Source organism: Lynx canadensis, chromosome F1 (assembly GCF_007474595.2).
Source record: "Lynx canadensis isolate LIC74 chromosome F1, mLynCan4.pri.v2, whole genome shotgun sequence".
NCBI lineage: Eukaryota > Metazoa > Chordata > Mammalia > Carnivora > Felidae > Lynx > Lynx canadensis.
In genome coordinates, this window is record NC_044319.2 from 59,849,074 (window position 1) to 59,862,232 (window position 13,159).

Below are 13,159 nucleotides of genomic sequence, written 5' to 3' on the forward strand. Positions count from 1 at the left end.
TAAGAGACGAGAAATGCACATAAAACTAAAAAAGGCCAAAAGTAGCATTACAGAACTCTCAGCACATCGGAGTTTAAGTGAAAAGAACCAGTGGTAGAAAGTACAAGCCAAGGGGAGCCAGTTGAGCCAGCTTCCAGATTTTCATAAACACACACTCCACACAGACATAATCCGTCTGAAAAAGCTGAAAACCTCTGCACAGGCTGAAACCAAGCTTCTGAGGCATTTTCTTTCACTGCTACGGCATTTAAAACGAGTTACCAGCATCTAGAGATTGAACGTTCACATACATCAAGACTTCTGTATTTTCCTGGAAAGCGCGAAGATAATCAACACTGGGCGCTCCTTCTCCCTGGGAAACTGGCCGGATGTTGAGTACCCATCGTTCCTTTCAGAGAAAATGATCGCTCCCTCGTTCATGCTTAGCGCCTCCCATCGTTTCCTTGTGCTCAGCCTGCATAAGATGATTTATACGCCACCACCGTCGGCATTTGGGTTTATGACCCCTTCTCTGGACTCGCCACTCACTGCTCCACTACACCACGTACTCTCCACCGCCCGCATCTTTGCCTAGAAAGGCCTCTGCTTCCCCGCAAAGCACTCCTACCCCTCGAAGCACTGCTCCGATTCCTTTCGCGGCTGTCTCTGACCACCCCCTCAACTGGGTCACAGCAGCCTTCGGGCCACACCTCTCTTAAAACCCTAATCGCACCGTCTGTACAAGTCTCTCTCCTTCGCTAGGACGGGCGTTCCTTGAAGCCAGCAGCCACGACTAACTGATTTCCGCGTCCCCAGCTCCAACTCCGTGGCCTGGCACCTAACGCAGGCGTTCAATAAGCCACCTGACCGGCCGTAGAGGTGTGGCTGGGGCAGAGGTGCGGACGAGCGGGCACAGCGGATTCCGGCAGAGAGGAGGACATCCCAACGGCCCGGCGAGCCAGGGCCGCGGGGCCAAGTCTCGCCGCTGCAGTTCTGGCGCGGCCGCTCAAGGCCCAGCTCTCGCGAGATTGGGCCTGAGCGCCAGCCCTCGGGGCGGCGTGGTTCGCGCTGTGTTCGCGCGGCCACGCAACTCTCCGGAAGTAGCCCTTCCGGCGCCGTGCCCCGGAAGCGGAAGTGTGGCTCCGGGCTGTCAGAGAGCGTTGCTCGGTGGTCCTGAAATCTAGGGAAGCCGTTTTCGCTTCATTTTTGCTGGCTCTCGAGCGCTTCCCCCCTGGCGGGTGGGAGTGCAGAGAGGAAAGCGCAAGATGAGCACCATGTTCGCGGACACGCTGCTCATCGTTTTTATCTCCGTGTGCACGGCTCTTCTCGCCGAGGGTGAGAGCGGCTGCTTCTCTGACGTTTGATCAGCTTCCGAGGGGAAGGATCCTAAGGCGCGGGACCGTCGGGCCACCAAGGGAGTGGTCGCGAGCGTTGCTTGCTTAGGGTTGGGATGGGAGGGCTCATCCAGGGAATCGGGGTAACTCGGGAACAGGAGCGGGAGGGGTCGCTAGGGTAGATTTCACTTGCGTATTTGTGGAGACACCTTCATATCATGTCTCCGTTGTTTTGGTTGAAGAGTCCATTGTCTTAACATTCGAAAAAAGTTAACTGCTGGTAAATATAAAGCAAAAAGTTGAAATCCCTCCTTACCCAGCAGTCCCCACTAATAAGTTTGTTGTGAGCGTTATACACATTTCTCTATTAGCATGTTGCTTTTGATGTTTCAGGCATCACCTGGGTCCTGGTGTACAGGACAGACAAGTACAAGAGACTGAAAGCGGAGGTGGAAAAACAGAGTAAAAAATGTGAGTATGGCAACAGCCTTTAGCTGTAGCTCCCATATATCAAGTTCATTGAGCGCATGCATGTTCACAGTAAATATTTTAGGAGCACCAACCGATACAAAAACTGTATAGGAATACAGAGGTGAATCCGATTTGAATTGGAGCTATATATAGATATGTGCAGTATTGGATATTTTTATGCAAAACGTGTAATACAAATGGCAGTGCTACGGGACATGAGAAGGACTTGTTATGTGCTGTGGTGGTTCTAAAAAAGAGATCCCGTTCACTTTTGAGCAGCCCTGGAAGCGTTTGTGATGCAGATGGCCTTGGTGTCCTCCTTGGGTAGTTAGAAATTGGATAGAGAACGAGATGGGGGAAGGATTGGGGGTGAAGAAAATAGCATGTGTGCAAAAATGTGGGCATTTTAACAAGAAAGTGTGTTTGGAGACCAGTAGGTCATTATGATTAGTATCAAGGTAAGCAGTGTCTTCAGGGATAAGCCAAGTTTCTGATGTGTGAGGAGGTTGATGGAGTTTGAGGAGAAGGTTAAGAACACGTAGAGTTTGCTGTCTTTGAAATAGAGCAGGAATTCTCCAGGACGCAGCTGAGGGAGCTGCGAGAGGTATTACGTGAATGGTTCCTTCCAGGTTTGATGTGGCTTTCAGTGTCCTTTTCTGCCTTTTAAAGATTAAATATGACTTTTGTATCTTAACATTTCTATGACTTTCTGTATTCTATGACATACCTTTATGTCTTCATAAGAGTTTATAGGGTTTTCTTCTTTGCAGTATCTCACCTGATCCGCATAGTAGCCATTTATGGTTATATAAATATTACCGTCTCTGTATAGAAAAGAGATTGAGGCTCGGAAAGGTTAAATGACATACTAATGTCTCAGCAAACAAAGAATTAGAATCCAAACTTCTACTTTTAAAATTATAGTTTGCTGCTCCTTCACTTATTCAATGTGGATAATGAACCTCCACACATAGAAACCAAGCTCATTATCTTTACCTTCACTAATGCGGTCCTCTTCCAGTATTGCCCTATGTGGTGAATGGTACCTCCATGCCTCCGATAGTGCAAACCTGAAACCTTGACTGTGAACCTTTCTTCACTTGACTTTCAGGTTTTGCTCTTATCTTGCTGATCATTCTGTTGCAGTTTCCTTGTTGGTTACTCTTCTTAACCTCCTATTGTTGGTGACTCCAAATTTGTTTTTATCTCTCTCTCTTTTTTTTAATGTTTATTTATTTTTTGAGAGAGAGAGAGAGAGAGAGACAGCATGAGCAGGAGAGAAGCAGAGAGAGGGAGACACAGAATCCAAAACAGGCTCCAGGCTCTGAGCTGTCAGCACAGAGCCTGACTCGGGGCTTGAACTCACAAGCCAGGAGATCATGACCTGAGCCGAAGCCAGACGCTCAACCGACTGAGCCACCCAGGCACCCTATTTTTAATCTCTATACTCACTCCCTTGGTGAACTCAATCATGTGCTATATTTGGCAATGGCACCTCAATTTATATCCTTAGCTCTCTCTTCTTAACGCAGGATTCATATATCCCTGTAAAAGTTCACCTTGTGGTGAGCTTAGCATAACATGTAAAGGAGTTGGATCAGTATGTTGTATACCTGAAATGTAGCATTATGTGTCAGCTATACTCAAAGAAATTTTTAAAGATTCATGTCTCAGTTTGGTCAATTACACTGTAATTTCTAATACACATTTCAAACCCAGCATATCCAAATTGAATACTTGTTTCTCACTTCCAAGCCTCCGTCCTTGGTAGCAATCACGATGGCAAGTCTATCCTTCTACTTGCTCAGGCCGTAATCCTTGTGCAATTATCTTTAACTCTTCTCTCACACCCCGCATCTAAGACTTTTGCACCACCTTCAGATACATTTAGAATCTGACCACTTTTCATCACCTCCATTGATAACTACCACAGTCCAAGACACCTTCATCCTTTGCATGAATTATTGCTACAGTCTCCAGCAGGTGTTTCTGTTTACCTGTGGTCTGTCCCCAAGATAACACAGAATGATCCTTTTTAAAGACTCTTGGCTCATGTCCCATCTCTGCTCATAACCCTGTGATGGGGTCCCATTTTCACTCAAGAAGAGCCAAAGTCCTTACAGTGGCCTACAGAGCCTCCCCTATTTCTATTCTGATACTCTTTTCCTCTCAACACACTCTGCTTCAGCCACACTGACCTGCTTGCTGTTCACTGTATATCAGCCATACTCCTGTGCTGGGACCTTTCTACTGGCTCTTCCATCTGCCTAGAATGTTCATGTCTATGATGTCTGCTCAGCTAAGCCTCTTACCTTCAAATCTTTACTCAAAGTTTACTTCTGTGAGTCTTCATTTGACCACTGTCTTTGAAACTGCTCATCTCTTCTCCCACTACTACTCCTCATTTCCCATATCCTGCTCTATTTTTTCCCCCATGGTTCTTGTCACTTTCTAATATATGATTTATTTGTGTATTGTGTTACTATTTATTTATCTCCACTTGCTAAAACAAAAGCTTCACTAGGACAGGGTTTTTGTTGTTGTTGTTCTGATATATTCCACGCACCTAGAACGGTGACTGGCACGTAGTAAATGTTTCATAAATATTTGCTGATTTGAATACTTTCTTCTCTCACTCTGTATGTGCAGTCTACCCTCAAGTTACTATTCTCCTCTTGGGAAGCTTTCAGTCCCTCCACATCCCTCCAGTCCTGCCACCACCACATGGTCTAAACTTGTATCATGTTTCATTTCATCTACTGCAGTAGCCTCCTCATTGGTCTCCCTGCAGCCACTCGAATTTATTCTCAACATTTATTTATTTTGGGACAGAGAGAGACAGAGCATGAACGGGGGAGGGGCAGAGAGAGAGGGAGACACAGAATCGGAAACAGGCTCCAGGCTCTGAGCCATCCGCCCAGAGCCCGACGCGGGGCTCGAACTCACGGACCGCGAGATCGTGACCTGGCTGAAGTCGGACGCTTAACCGACTGCGCCACCCAGGTGCCCCTAGAGTAATTTTTTCAAGACACAAATCTTATGTTACTTCCCTTCTTTTTTTGTTTTTTGTTTTGATGTTTATTTATTTTTGAGAGAGAGGGAGACAGAGCACAAGCAGGGGAGGGGCAAAGAGAGAGGGAGACACAGAATCCAAAGCAGGCTCCAGGCTCAGAGCTGTCAGCACAGAGCCCGACGCGGGACTCAAACCCCCCAACAGCGACCTGAGCCGGAGTGGCACACTTAACCGACTGAGCCACCCAGGCGCCCCTTTAATACAACTTTTAGAAATAATACATGTACTGTACTGTTTGCTAGTAAGGGAAGTATGCTGAGATAATATACAGAACAAAGAACGTAAATAAACTAAGTAAAGGTAATTTTTGACACACCTATTCTTAGTGCATTCATAGGTGGACTATGATAGGTGGATAGATCAAAGATAGTAAATATAAAATTTAAATATGTTACATTATTCCTCTTTATTTAAAAAAATTTTTTAAATATTTATTTTTGAGAGAGAGAGAGAGAGAGAGAGAGAGAGCGAGCGAGCAGGGGAGGGGCAGAGAGAGAGGGACACACAGACTCCAAAGCAGGCTCCAGGCTCTGAGCTGTCAGCACAGAGCCCAATGTGGGGCTCGAACCCACAAACTGTGAGATCATGACCTGAGCCGAAGTTGGACACTTAACCGACTGAGCCACCCAGGCGCCTCACATTATTCCTCTTTAAAAAGTTACTTTTACTTTTACTTTTTTTTATCATCATATTAATTGAAATGCATCCAAAGAAGTTGGTCTTAGCTTCCTTTGTTTTTAAGTAATCTCTATGCCCAGCGTGAGGCCCGAACTCATGACCCTGAGACAAGAGTCGCATGCTCCGCTGCCTGAGCCAGCCGGGCACCCCGGTCTTAGCTTTTTTGACTCTCCTGATCTCCCTACCTTGTGCATAGGTCTGTCGTGGCAGTTTTCTGTACTATAATTGTTATTCGATTGTCTGCCCTCACTAGATTGCTCCTCAGAGGGCAGGGATCATGTTTATCTTTTTATCTACCCAGAACAGTGCCTGTTATTTGGCACCAGTAGCAGAATGAATGAATCCCTATGTTCTGGAGTGAATATGAGAATGAACTGTAAGTGACCGTAGTTCTCTGAGAGAGCAGAATTTGAAAATCATGCTCAGACTCAACCTGAGGCAGTCACCCTCAGCTGATGGCTTAAAAGCCATCTTAGTTTCTATTATGTTCCATCAGTTATTATTATTGTGGCCTTATGTAGTCCATTATAGGTGTTTGGTGATGCTTACAGTATTGTTTTAGTCTTAGATTGCTGTGTCTGCCTTGTCCTGCCACCAGGTGTGGGAGTAGATCAGGTGACTTACTCATGACCATAATCAGAGGCAGGTGTAACTTTCTTGTGAGCTTCTTTCATTGGTTCAGCTGTGGTAAAGCCTCCTTCATTAGCATAATGCATGATTAATTTTTGCCATATTACTGTGTTTACAGTGGAAAAGAAGAAGGAAACAATAACAGAGTCAGCTGGTCGACAACAAAAGAAGAAAATAGGTAAGATGAGTTATTGGTATACACAAAATTTACCAGAAATAAATTTTGGAAATTTGAAAAATTTTAAATTAGAAAAATAAATTCTTAGGTAATGAAAATATAATGTAGTTGTTAACAGTGGTGACTCATGTTTGTATAATTTTGTGGTTTACAAAGCACTTGAATACATTCCCTTGATTGTCTCTTGTCCATTTTGTAGGATAAGTTCAAGCAATTGCTACTTTTTTCTCTTAGCTTTGAAATTTTAGTTTTTGTAAAATGATGCTGACCGTTGTAGCTTTTGAACTTGGCTGAGGGTTCTTGGCATAGTTTGATAAAAGTGGTATTTTTTTTCACATCTGACATTATTTCCAGTTAAGTCTGAGTAACTTGTACTGTTGCCATGGCTTCCTTAATGAGAATTGACTAATGATGGAAATCCACCAGGGGTAGGAAATTTTCTGCTGCATAATTTTTATCTGATCTAGAGAGTAGTACCTGTTTTTGGTTTTTCAGCGTATTTTAGAACTTAATTTCAAAACGTAATTCTGTTCCGAAAAGATAAGTGATGAGATGTGATTTTTATTTATAGTTTATGATACTTCTTTATTCTGAAATCAGGAAAAAACTGTGAAACTGTGTGTGTGGTTCAGAGACTGTGTCTCTGCCTAGGTCACTGCCGTTAATTGTATCCTAGGAGAGAATTCTATCAAGCTGGACTGTGCTGCCGTCCTGTTCTGATTAAAGCTTTTGAATTTAGTGTAGCTGATGGTTTCTAAATGGCTGACTCATTTAGCTCCGTGGCAGGACGCTGCTGTAAACTTACTCTGGCTCAGGTGCTCTGGTCGGCACCAGAGAAACAAAAGTAGAAAAAATTCTATTAGAAGTCCATTCAGAGAGGGAAAACCGACCAATGCCGTATGGGAAATACTTTTGTAGGGGTATATTCTGAGTGTTATAAAGGTAAAGAGAAAGGGTATTTAAACCAAGCTAGGGGATTAGTTTTTCTTGAAGAGATAATGTTTTAGTTGAATCTTAAAGTTTTAGTGTGAATTAGTTAAATAAAAATGTAAGTAAATAAAATAGTGGTCAGAATTTATTGAGTACTTAACCATCTGCAGCACACTGAAGTAAGCACTTTACATGTTGTTTTTTTTTAAGTTTATTTACTTATTTTGAGAGAGTGTGCACACAAGGTAGGGGCAGAGAGAGAAAGAGAATCCCAAGCAGGCTCCACGCTGTCATCCCAGAGCCCAATACGGGGCTCGATCCCATGAACCCGTGAGATCATGACCTGAGCTGAAATCAAGAGTCCGACACTTAACCGACTGAGCCACCCACGTGCCCCAAGGTGTCTTTTTAAAAATCAACTTTACCTTTTTATATGTGTCTTTTTTGTCCTGTTCTGTTGGGAATGGTCCCTAGTGAAAAGTGGAATCAGTGGAGTATGTAACACACACCTTAAAATTTTTTTTTTACATTTATTTTTGAAAGACACAGTGAGAGCGTGAGTGGGGGAGGGGCAGAGGGAGGAGGAGGCAGAATCTGAAGCAGGCTCCACGCTCTGAGCAACAGTTCAGCACAGAGCCCCATGAAGGGCTTGAACTCACAAACCGTGAGATCATGACCTAAGCCAAGGTCAGATGCTCGACTGACTGAGCCACCCAGGCGCTCCTGTGACGTACGCCTTTTAGGCAGCCTCAGACATAATCAGCTGTTACTTGCCCATGAGTAAAATGCCTCATTGGTAGGACTAATGAGAATTAGTCTTAGCTTCTATATCATCTGACTACATCTTGTACAGCTGATCGTGCTCGGCCGTGAATTTATCAGAGCTAGGCAGGAGCGAAGCAAACATCTAAGAAATTAGCATTTTTTACCTCCTCTAAAATCAAGTGAATATTAACTTATTTCTGAATTATTTAAAACCCAACTAAAACTGCTTCATTTGTATATGGTCAGTACTTAACAATTTGAGTTGAAGAATCTTCAAGAACTATAGTGGTGTTGGCATGTTTCATATACCTGTGTTGCTATATTTTTGTTAAGCCGTGTATCCATACAGCCTACCTTGACAGTACTTATGGTTATAGTTTCTGTTTGGACATAATTGGAAAAAATGGAATAGAGCTTCAGAAAAACCGTCGCTGTAGTTTGCTCTCAACTTTGAGGCTCTTTTTGCTTTTTCTGCCTCTTTAGGCTACCAGCTTTATCATAAAGGGCTACTCTTCCTACAAAAGGGTTTTTGGTATGCTTTGTCTTCAGATCAACTTTTATTATATTGCTGAGTCATTCATGAAACAATTGTTGAGCACACACTACAATGTTGAGCAACTAACTACATGCCAGTTACTAAGGATACAGAGATGAAGAAGGCATAGAGGTTCCTTGTCCTCCAAGAGCCTACCATCTAGTTGGGTTTATGGGTATAGAAGCAGATCATTATAACAGAATGTACAAATTCAGTGAGTATAATGATAAAGATGTATATGGAATATTCTGGAAGCATAAAGAAAGGACTGATAATCCAGTGTCTTAAGACTACATTGTCTAGTACAGCAGCCATTAGCTACGTTTGGCTTTTTTAATTAATTAAATTAAGTTAAAATTTTAGTTCCTCTATCACATTGGGCCACATTTTCTTTTCTCAGGAGCCACATGTAATTTGTGACTACTTTACTGGCAGCACAGATACAGAATATTTTCATATTGTAGGAAGCTCCATTGAATAATGCTGACTAAGGAATCAAGATTTTCAAAAGGAGATGAGACAGCTGAGGCTTAAAAGTTGAGTACTAGCTAACTAGGAAGGGGTTGGATAGGGACAGGATAAAACATTCTAGGTAGAAATCCCAGTTGGTCAAGATGAGGAGTTTTTGGGGAAGTGTGGTTTTGAGAGCTAAAATGAGAACAATCCAGGGAAAATTGGGACAGTTTGTCATCCAAGTAGAAAGGACTTCATGAACAAAGACGTTGAATCCAGAGAAAAACTTCATATAGAGAGTGTTTGGTGTTGCAGGAACATAAAACTTAATGGGTGGGGGGAGGGGGTTAGCAATGAGGCTGCAGAATAAGCAGGGCCAGACGGCCGACTTGCAGGTGACGCTGGGACATGCTCTTGAGGATGAAAAGCCATGCCAGAATTTTAAGCGCGGGAGCATCACAGTTTTGGTCGGTTCTGCCTTGTGGGTAGATCTAACAGGCAGCTACGTGGAAGATGGATTTGAGGGAGCAAGTTTGGAGGCAGTGAGACGTGCTGGGAGACTTGAAATAACATAGGTAAGAGGGGTTAGAAATCTTCATTCAGACGTGGTAGGAAGGAGGTGAGCAGGGGGAGGGTTTCATAAATATGAGGTAAAATTAATAGGATGTGGTGTTTGGATGAGAAAGTAGGGAGTCAGGGATATGCCCAGGTTTCTAGCATAAGTGCCTTTTATAAGTACCTTTTATTTTATTTTATTTTTAATTTTTTTGAACATTTATTTATTTTTGAGAGACTGATCATGAGCAGGGGAGGGGCAGAGAGAGAGAGGGAGACACAGAATCCAAAGCAGACTCTGGGCTCTGAGCTGTTAGCACAGAGTCTGACGTGGGGCTCTCTCAAAGCCATGAACCGTGGGATCGTGACCTGAGCCGGAGGCGGATGCTTAACCGACTGAGCCACCCAGGCTCCCCTCTGTAACTTTTTATTTATTTTTTTTTTAATTTTTTTTTAATGTTTATTTATTTTTGAGACTGAGAGAGACAGAGCATGAATGGGGGAGGGGCAGAGAGAGAGGGAGACACAGAATTGGAAACAGGCTCCAGGCTCCGAGCCATCAGTCCAGAGCCCGACGCGGGGCTCGAACTCACGGACCGTGAGATCGTGACCTGAGCTGAAGTCGGACGCTCAACCGACTGAGCCACCCAGGCGCCCCCCCCTCTGTAACTTTTTAAAATTTCTTAGCAGTAGTCCCTTCCATCTCTAGTTATTTTAAGCCTACCTTCTCATCATCTCATACCCCAGTCCTTAACCCCACAATTTAAAAATGTCTTGTTACGTTGTAAGAGGACTGCCCGGATAGAAAAAGAGCTCCTTCCCCCAAGATAGACCTCAGCTTCATTGCTTTTCGTTTATTTTCTTCCATATACCTGCAGTATCCCCCTGTCTCCTGTCCATATCCTTTCCTCCCACGGAGAACAAACTGGATACGAGCAGTTCAGGGCAAGAGATCATATATTCATCCCACTGTGTACTATTGGGAAACTGAGGTCCGGTCTGTAGGCCAGTCTTCCTGTAGGCCTGTTCTTGATCCTCCTTTCCTTTACCTATCCAAATTTGCTAGCCCTCACGCCAATTTATTCTAATGGTAGATTTTTTTTTTAATTTTAGAGGATATTATATTTTGATTTTATAATCTTCCCGGGAGGGTGGGGATTTTTGTGTGTTTTGCTCATTCATGTATCCCCACTGCTGAGAAAAGTACCTGGCATGTAGTAGGTAATCAATAAGTATTTCTTGGATAAATTAATCCCAGTGATAATAATACATGATCAAAGAGAGCGATAGCATAGTATATATACAGAATATTGGGCTGGCTGTTGGGAAACTTGGATCTAGGCCTGGCTTATGTGATCTCTGACAAGTCACTTACCCTCTGCAGGGTCTCGGTTTCTTCATAGAAACCATGAAACCCTTTATGTTGATGGGAAGATGGTAAATAAGGGCATTAGCGCACACTTGAGACTTCTTCAGCAGTTGGGGTTGTGTGTGTGTAACGACTTTCTTGAAATCTATGTCAAATTTTCTAGCTTTCTAAGTGACTTACCTATAAAACTATGTTTATTTGTGGAGTGATTCGTCTGTAGTATGAAAGGACTTGAATTTTAAGTTTATCTTGATTGGCTTTTATTTTCTAGACTATGCTTTCTTGAAGAAACTGAAAGGGGGAAAAGCATCAGAGATGAGTAACTCATATTTGAAACCCAAGTGCAGTCATTATGTTTACACTTCCCATCAGTGTAATGTAAAAGTATACCTTAATGTGGAGTTAAAACACTAAATACCAGAGGTAATTTTTAACGAATCTGTAAAGATTTTTATTTTAGGGGCACCTGGGTGGCTCAGTCGGTTAAGCGTCCGACTTTGACTTGTGGTTTCGAGCCCCGCGTCGGGCTCTGTGCTGACAGCTCGGAGCCTGGAGCCTGCTTCGGATTCTGTGTCTCCCTCCCTCTCTGCTCCTCCCCCACTTGTGCTCTGTCTCTCTCTGTCTCTCTGTCTCTGTCTCTCTCAAAAATGAATAAACATTAAAAATTTTTTTTTAATTTTTTATTCTATTTAAATTGAAATATTTTAGTGCTCTGATACACTTGAATTGTTTGCTAATATAAAGTATACAGTGTTCCAGGTATTCAGCTCATCTTCTTTTTTTTTTTTTTTTTTTTCAACGTTTATTTATTTTTGGGACAGAGAGAGACAGAGCATGAACAGGGGAGGGGCAGAGAGAGAGGGAGACACAGAATCGGAAACAGGCTCCAGGCTCCGAGCCATCAGCCCAGAGCCCGACGCGGGGCTCGAACCCACGGACCGCGAGATCGTGACCTGGCCGAAGTCGGACGCTTAACCGACTGCGCCACCCAGGCGCCCCTCAGCTCATCTTCTTAAGTGATACTGAGACAGAAGTGCTTTTGTAGTCACCAGTGACAGTTTAACATCTGCTTTGTGCTCAGCATTGTGTATATTAACCAGTTCACTAATTCTTTTCAGAGAGGCAAGAAGAGAAGCTGAAAAATAACAACAGAGACCTATCGATGGTAAGAGTCTTAAGTACAATTTTGTGATAAACTACAAAATATTTTTTTAGCAAAAGGCCCTGATTTGCATTAAGTACACCGTACTTACCTTTTGAGAAATTCACCCCATAATGTCCTGGGAGTTCCTGGACCAGACAGAAGTGAAAATATGCTCCTGGGCTTAAACTTTGATTTCAGTAGTAGGAAGAACTCTTCTGGGCTGTCCGGAGCTCATAATTTGTCCCTCTCACACAGTTCTTGATAGCTTCCCCTGTGTGTTTTAAATGAAGTAGTCTGTTTTCTTTTTTATGTGTTTTATTTATTTATTTTGAGAGAGAGAGAAGGAGAGAGAGTTCCAAGCAGGCTCCGCACTGTCAGCACAGAGCCCGACGTGGGGCTCGAACTCACGAACCATGAGATCATGACCTGAGCCGAAGTCGGATGCTTAACTGACTGAGCCCCCCAGGTGCCCCTGAAGTATCTGTTTTCTTTTTCTTTTCTCATGTCATTGCTGAGTCTTTGGTTTTCTGGTGACCTGTGTCAGCCCAGTATCTGAGTTGAAGCGTTAGAGATGGCCTTTATTGTTGCCTTTGTTCTTTAGAGGCCTTTTGTCCTGAGTGTCAGGCACACCATAAAGTGTAAAGACAAGTGATTTTATTACCCATTTACTCATTATTTGTAAACAGTAGAGTTCAAGCGTGTCTAAGGCATAGGTAGGCTAATTATGTGGCTTGACTAATTTTTCTATTTAATTTCTGTACGTTTAACACAGGACATCTGAACTGTGCAACAGTTGCCTTTGCTTACTGAGAGACCTTTGCTATATTATCTTCCGTTTCTTAAAATTCTTACTAATTTAAAGCTGTAACTCAGAAGTGCATCTTTTTGAAAATACCTTTTCTGTTGACATAATTATAAATGTTTACAACACCAAATTCAGAAACTATAGAAAGAAGAGAGAAAAATTACTGATAAGCCTGTCATCCAGAGATAACAGCTATTTTTTTTTTTTAAGTTCGTTTATTCATTTTAAGAGAAAGAACTCGAGCAGGGGAAGTGCAGAGA

General features: G+C 43.0%; 1 protein-coding gene across 1 annotated transcript in view; it reads left to right on the forward strand.

Annotated features, from left to right (window-relative positions):
• Positions 1–1,096: 1,096 nt before the first annotated feature.
• Positions 1,097–13,159, forward strand: part of TMCO1 (transmembrane and coiled-coil domains 1) — a 39,446-nt gene continuing 27,383 nt past the window's right edge. Inside the window, exons 1-4 of the mRNA XM_030303472.1 lie at positions 1,097–1,314; positions 1,707–1,784; positions 6,284–6,343; positions 12,069–12,115. Coding sequence (XP_030159332.1) covers positions 1,245–1,314; positions 1,707–1,784; positions 6,284–6,343; positions 12,069–12,115 — 255 coding nt within the window. The 5' untranslated portion in view covers positions 1,097–1,244. The remainder of the gene's footprint in view (positions 1,315–1,706; positions 1,785–6,283; positions 6,344–12,068; positions 12,116–13,159) is intronic.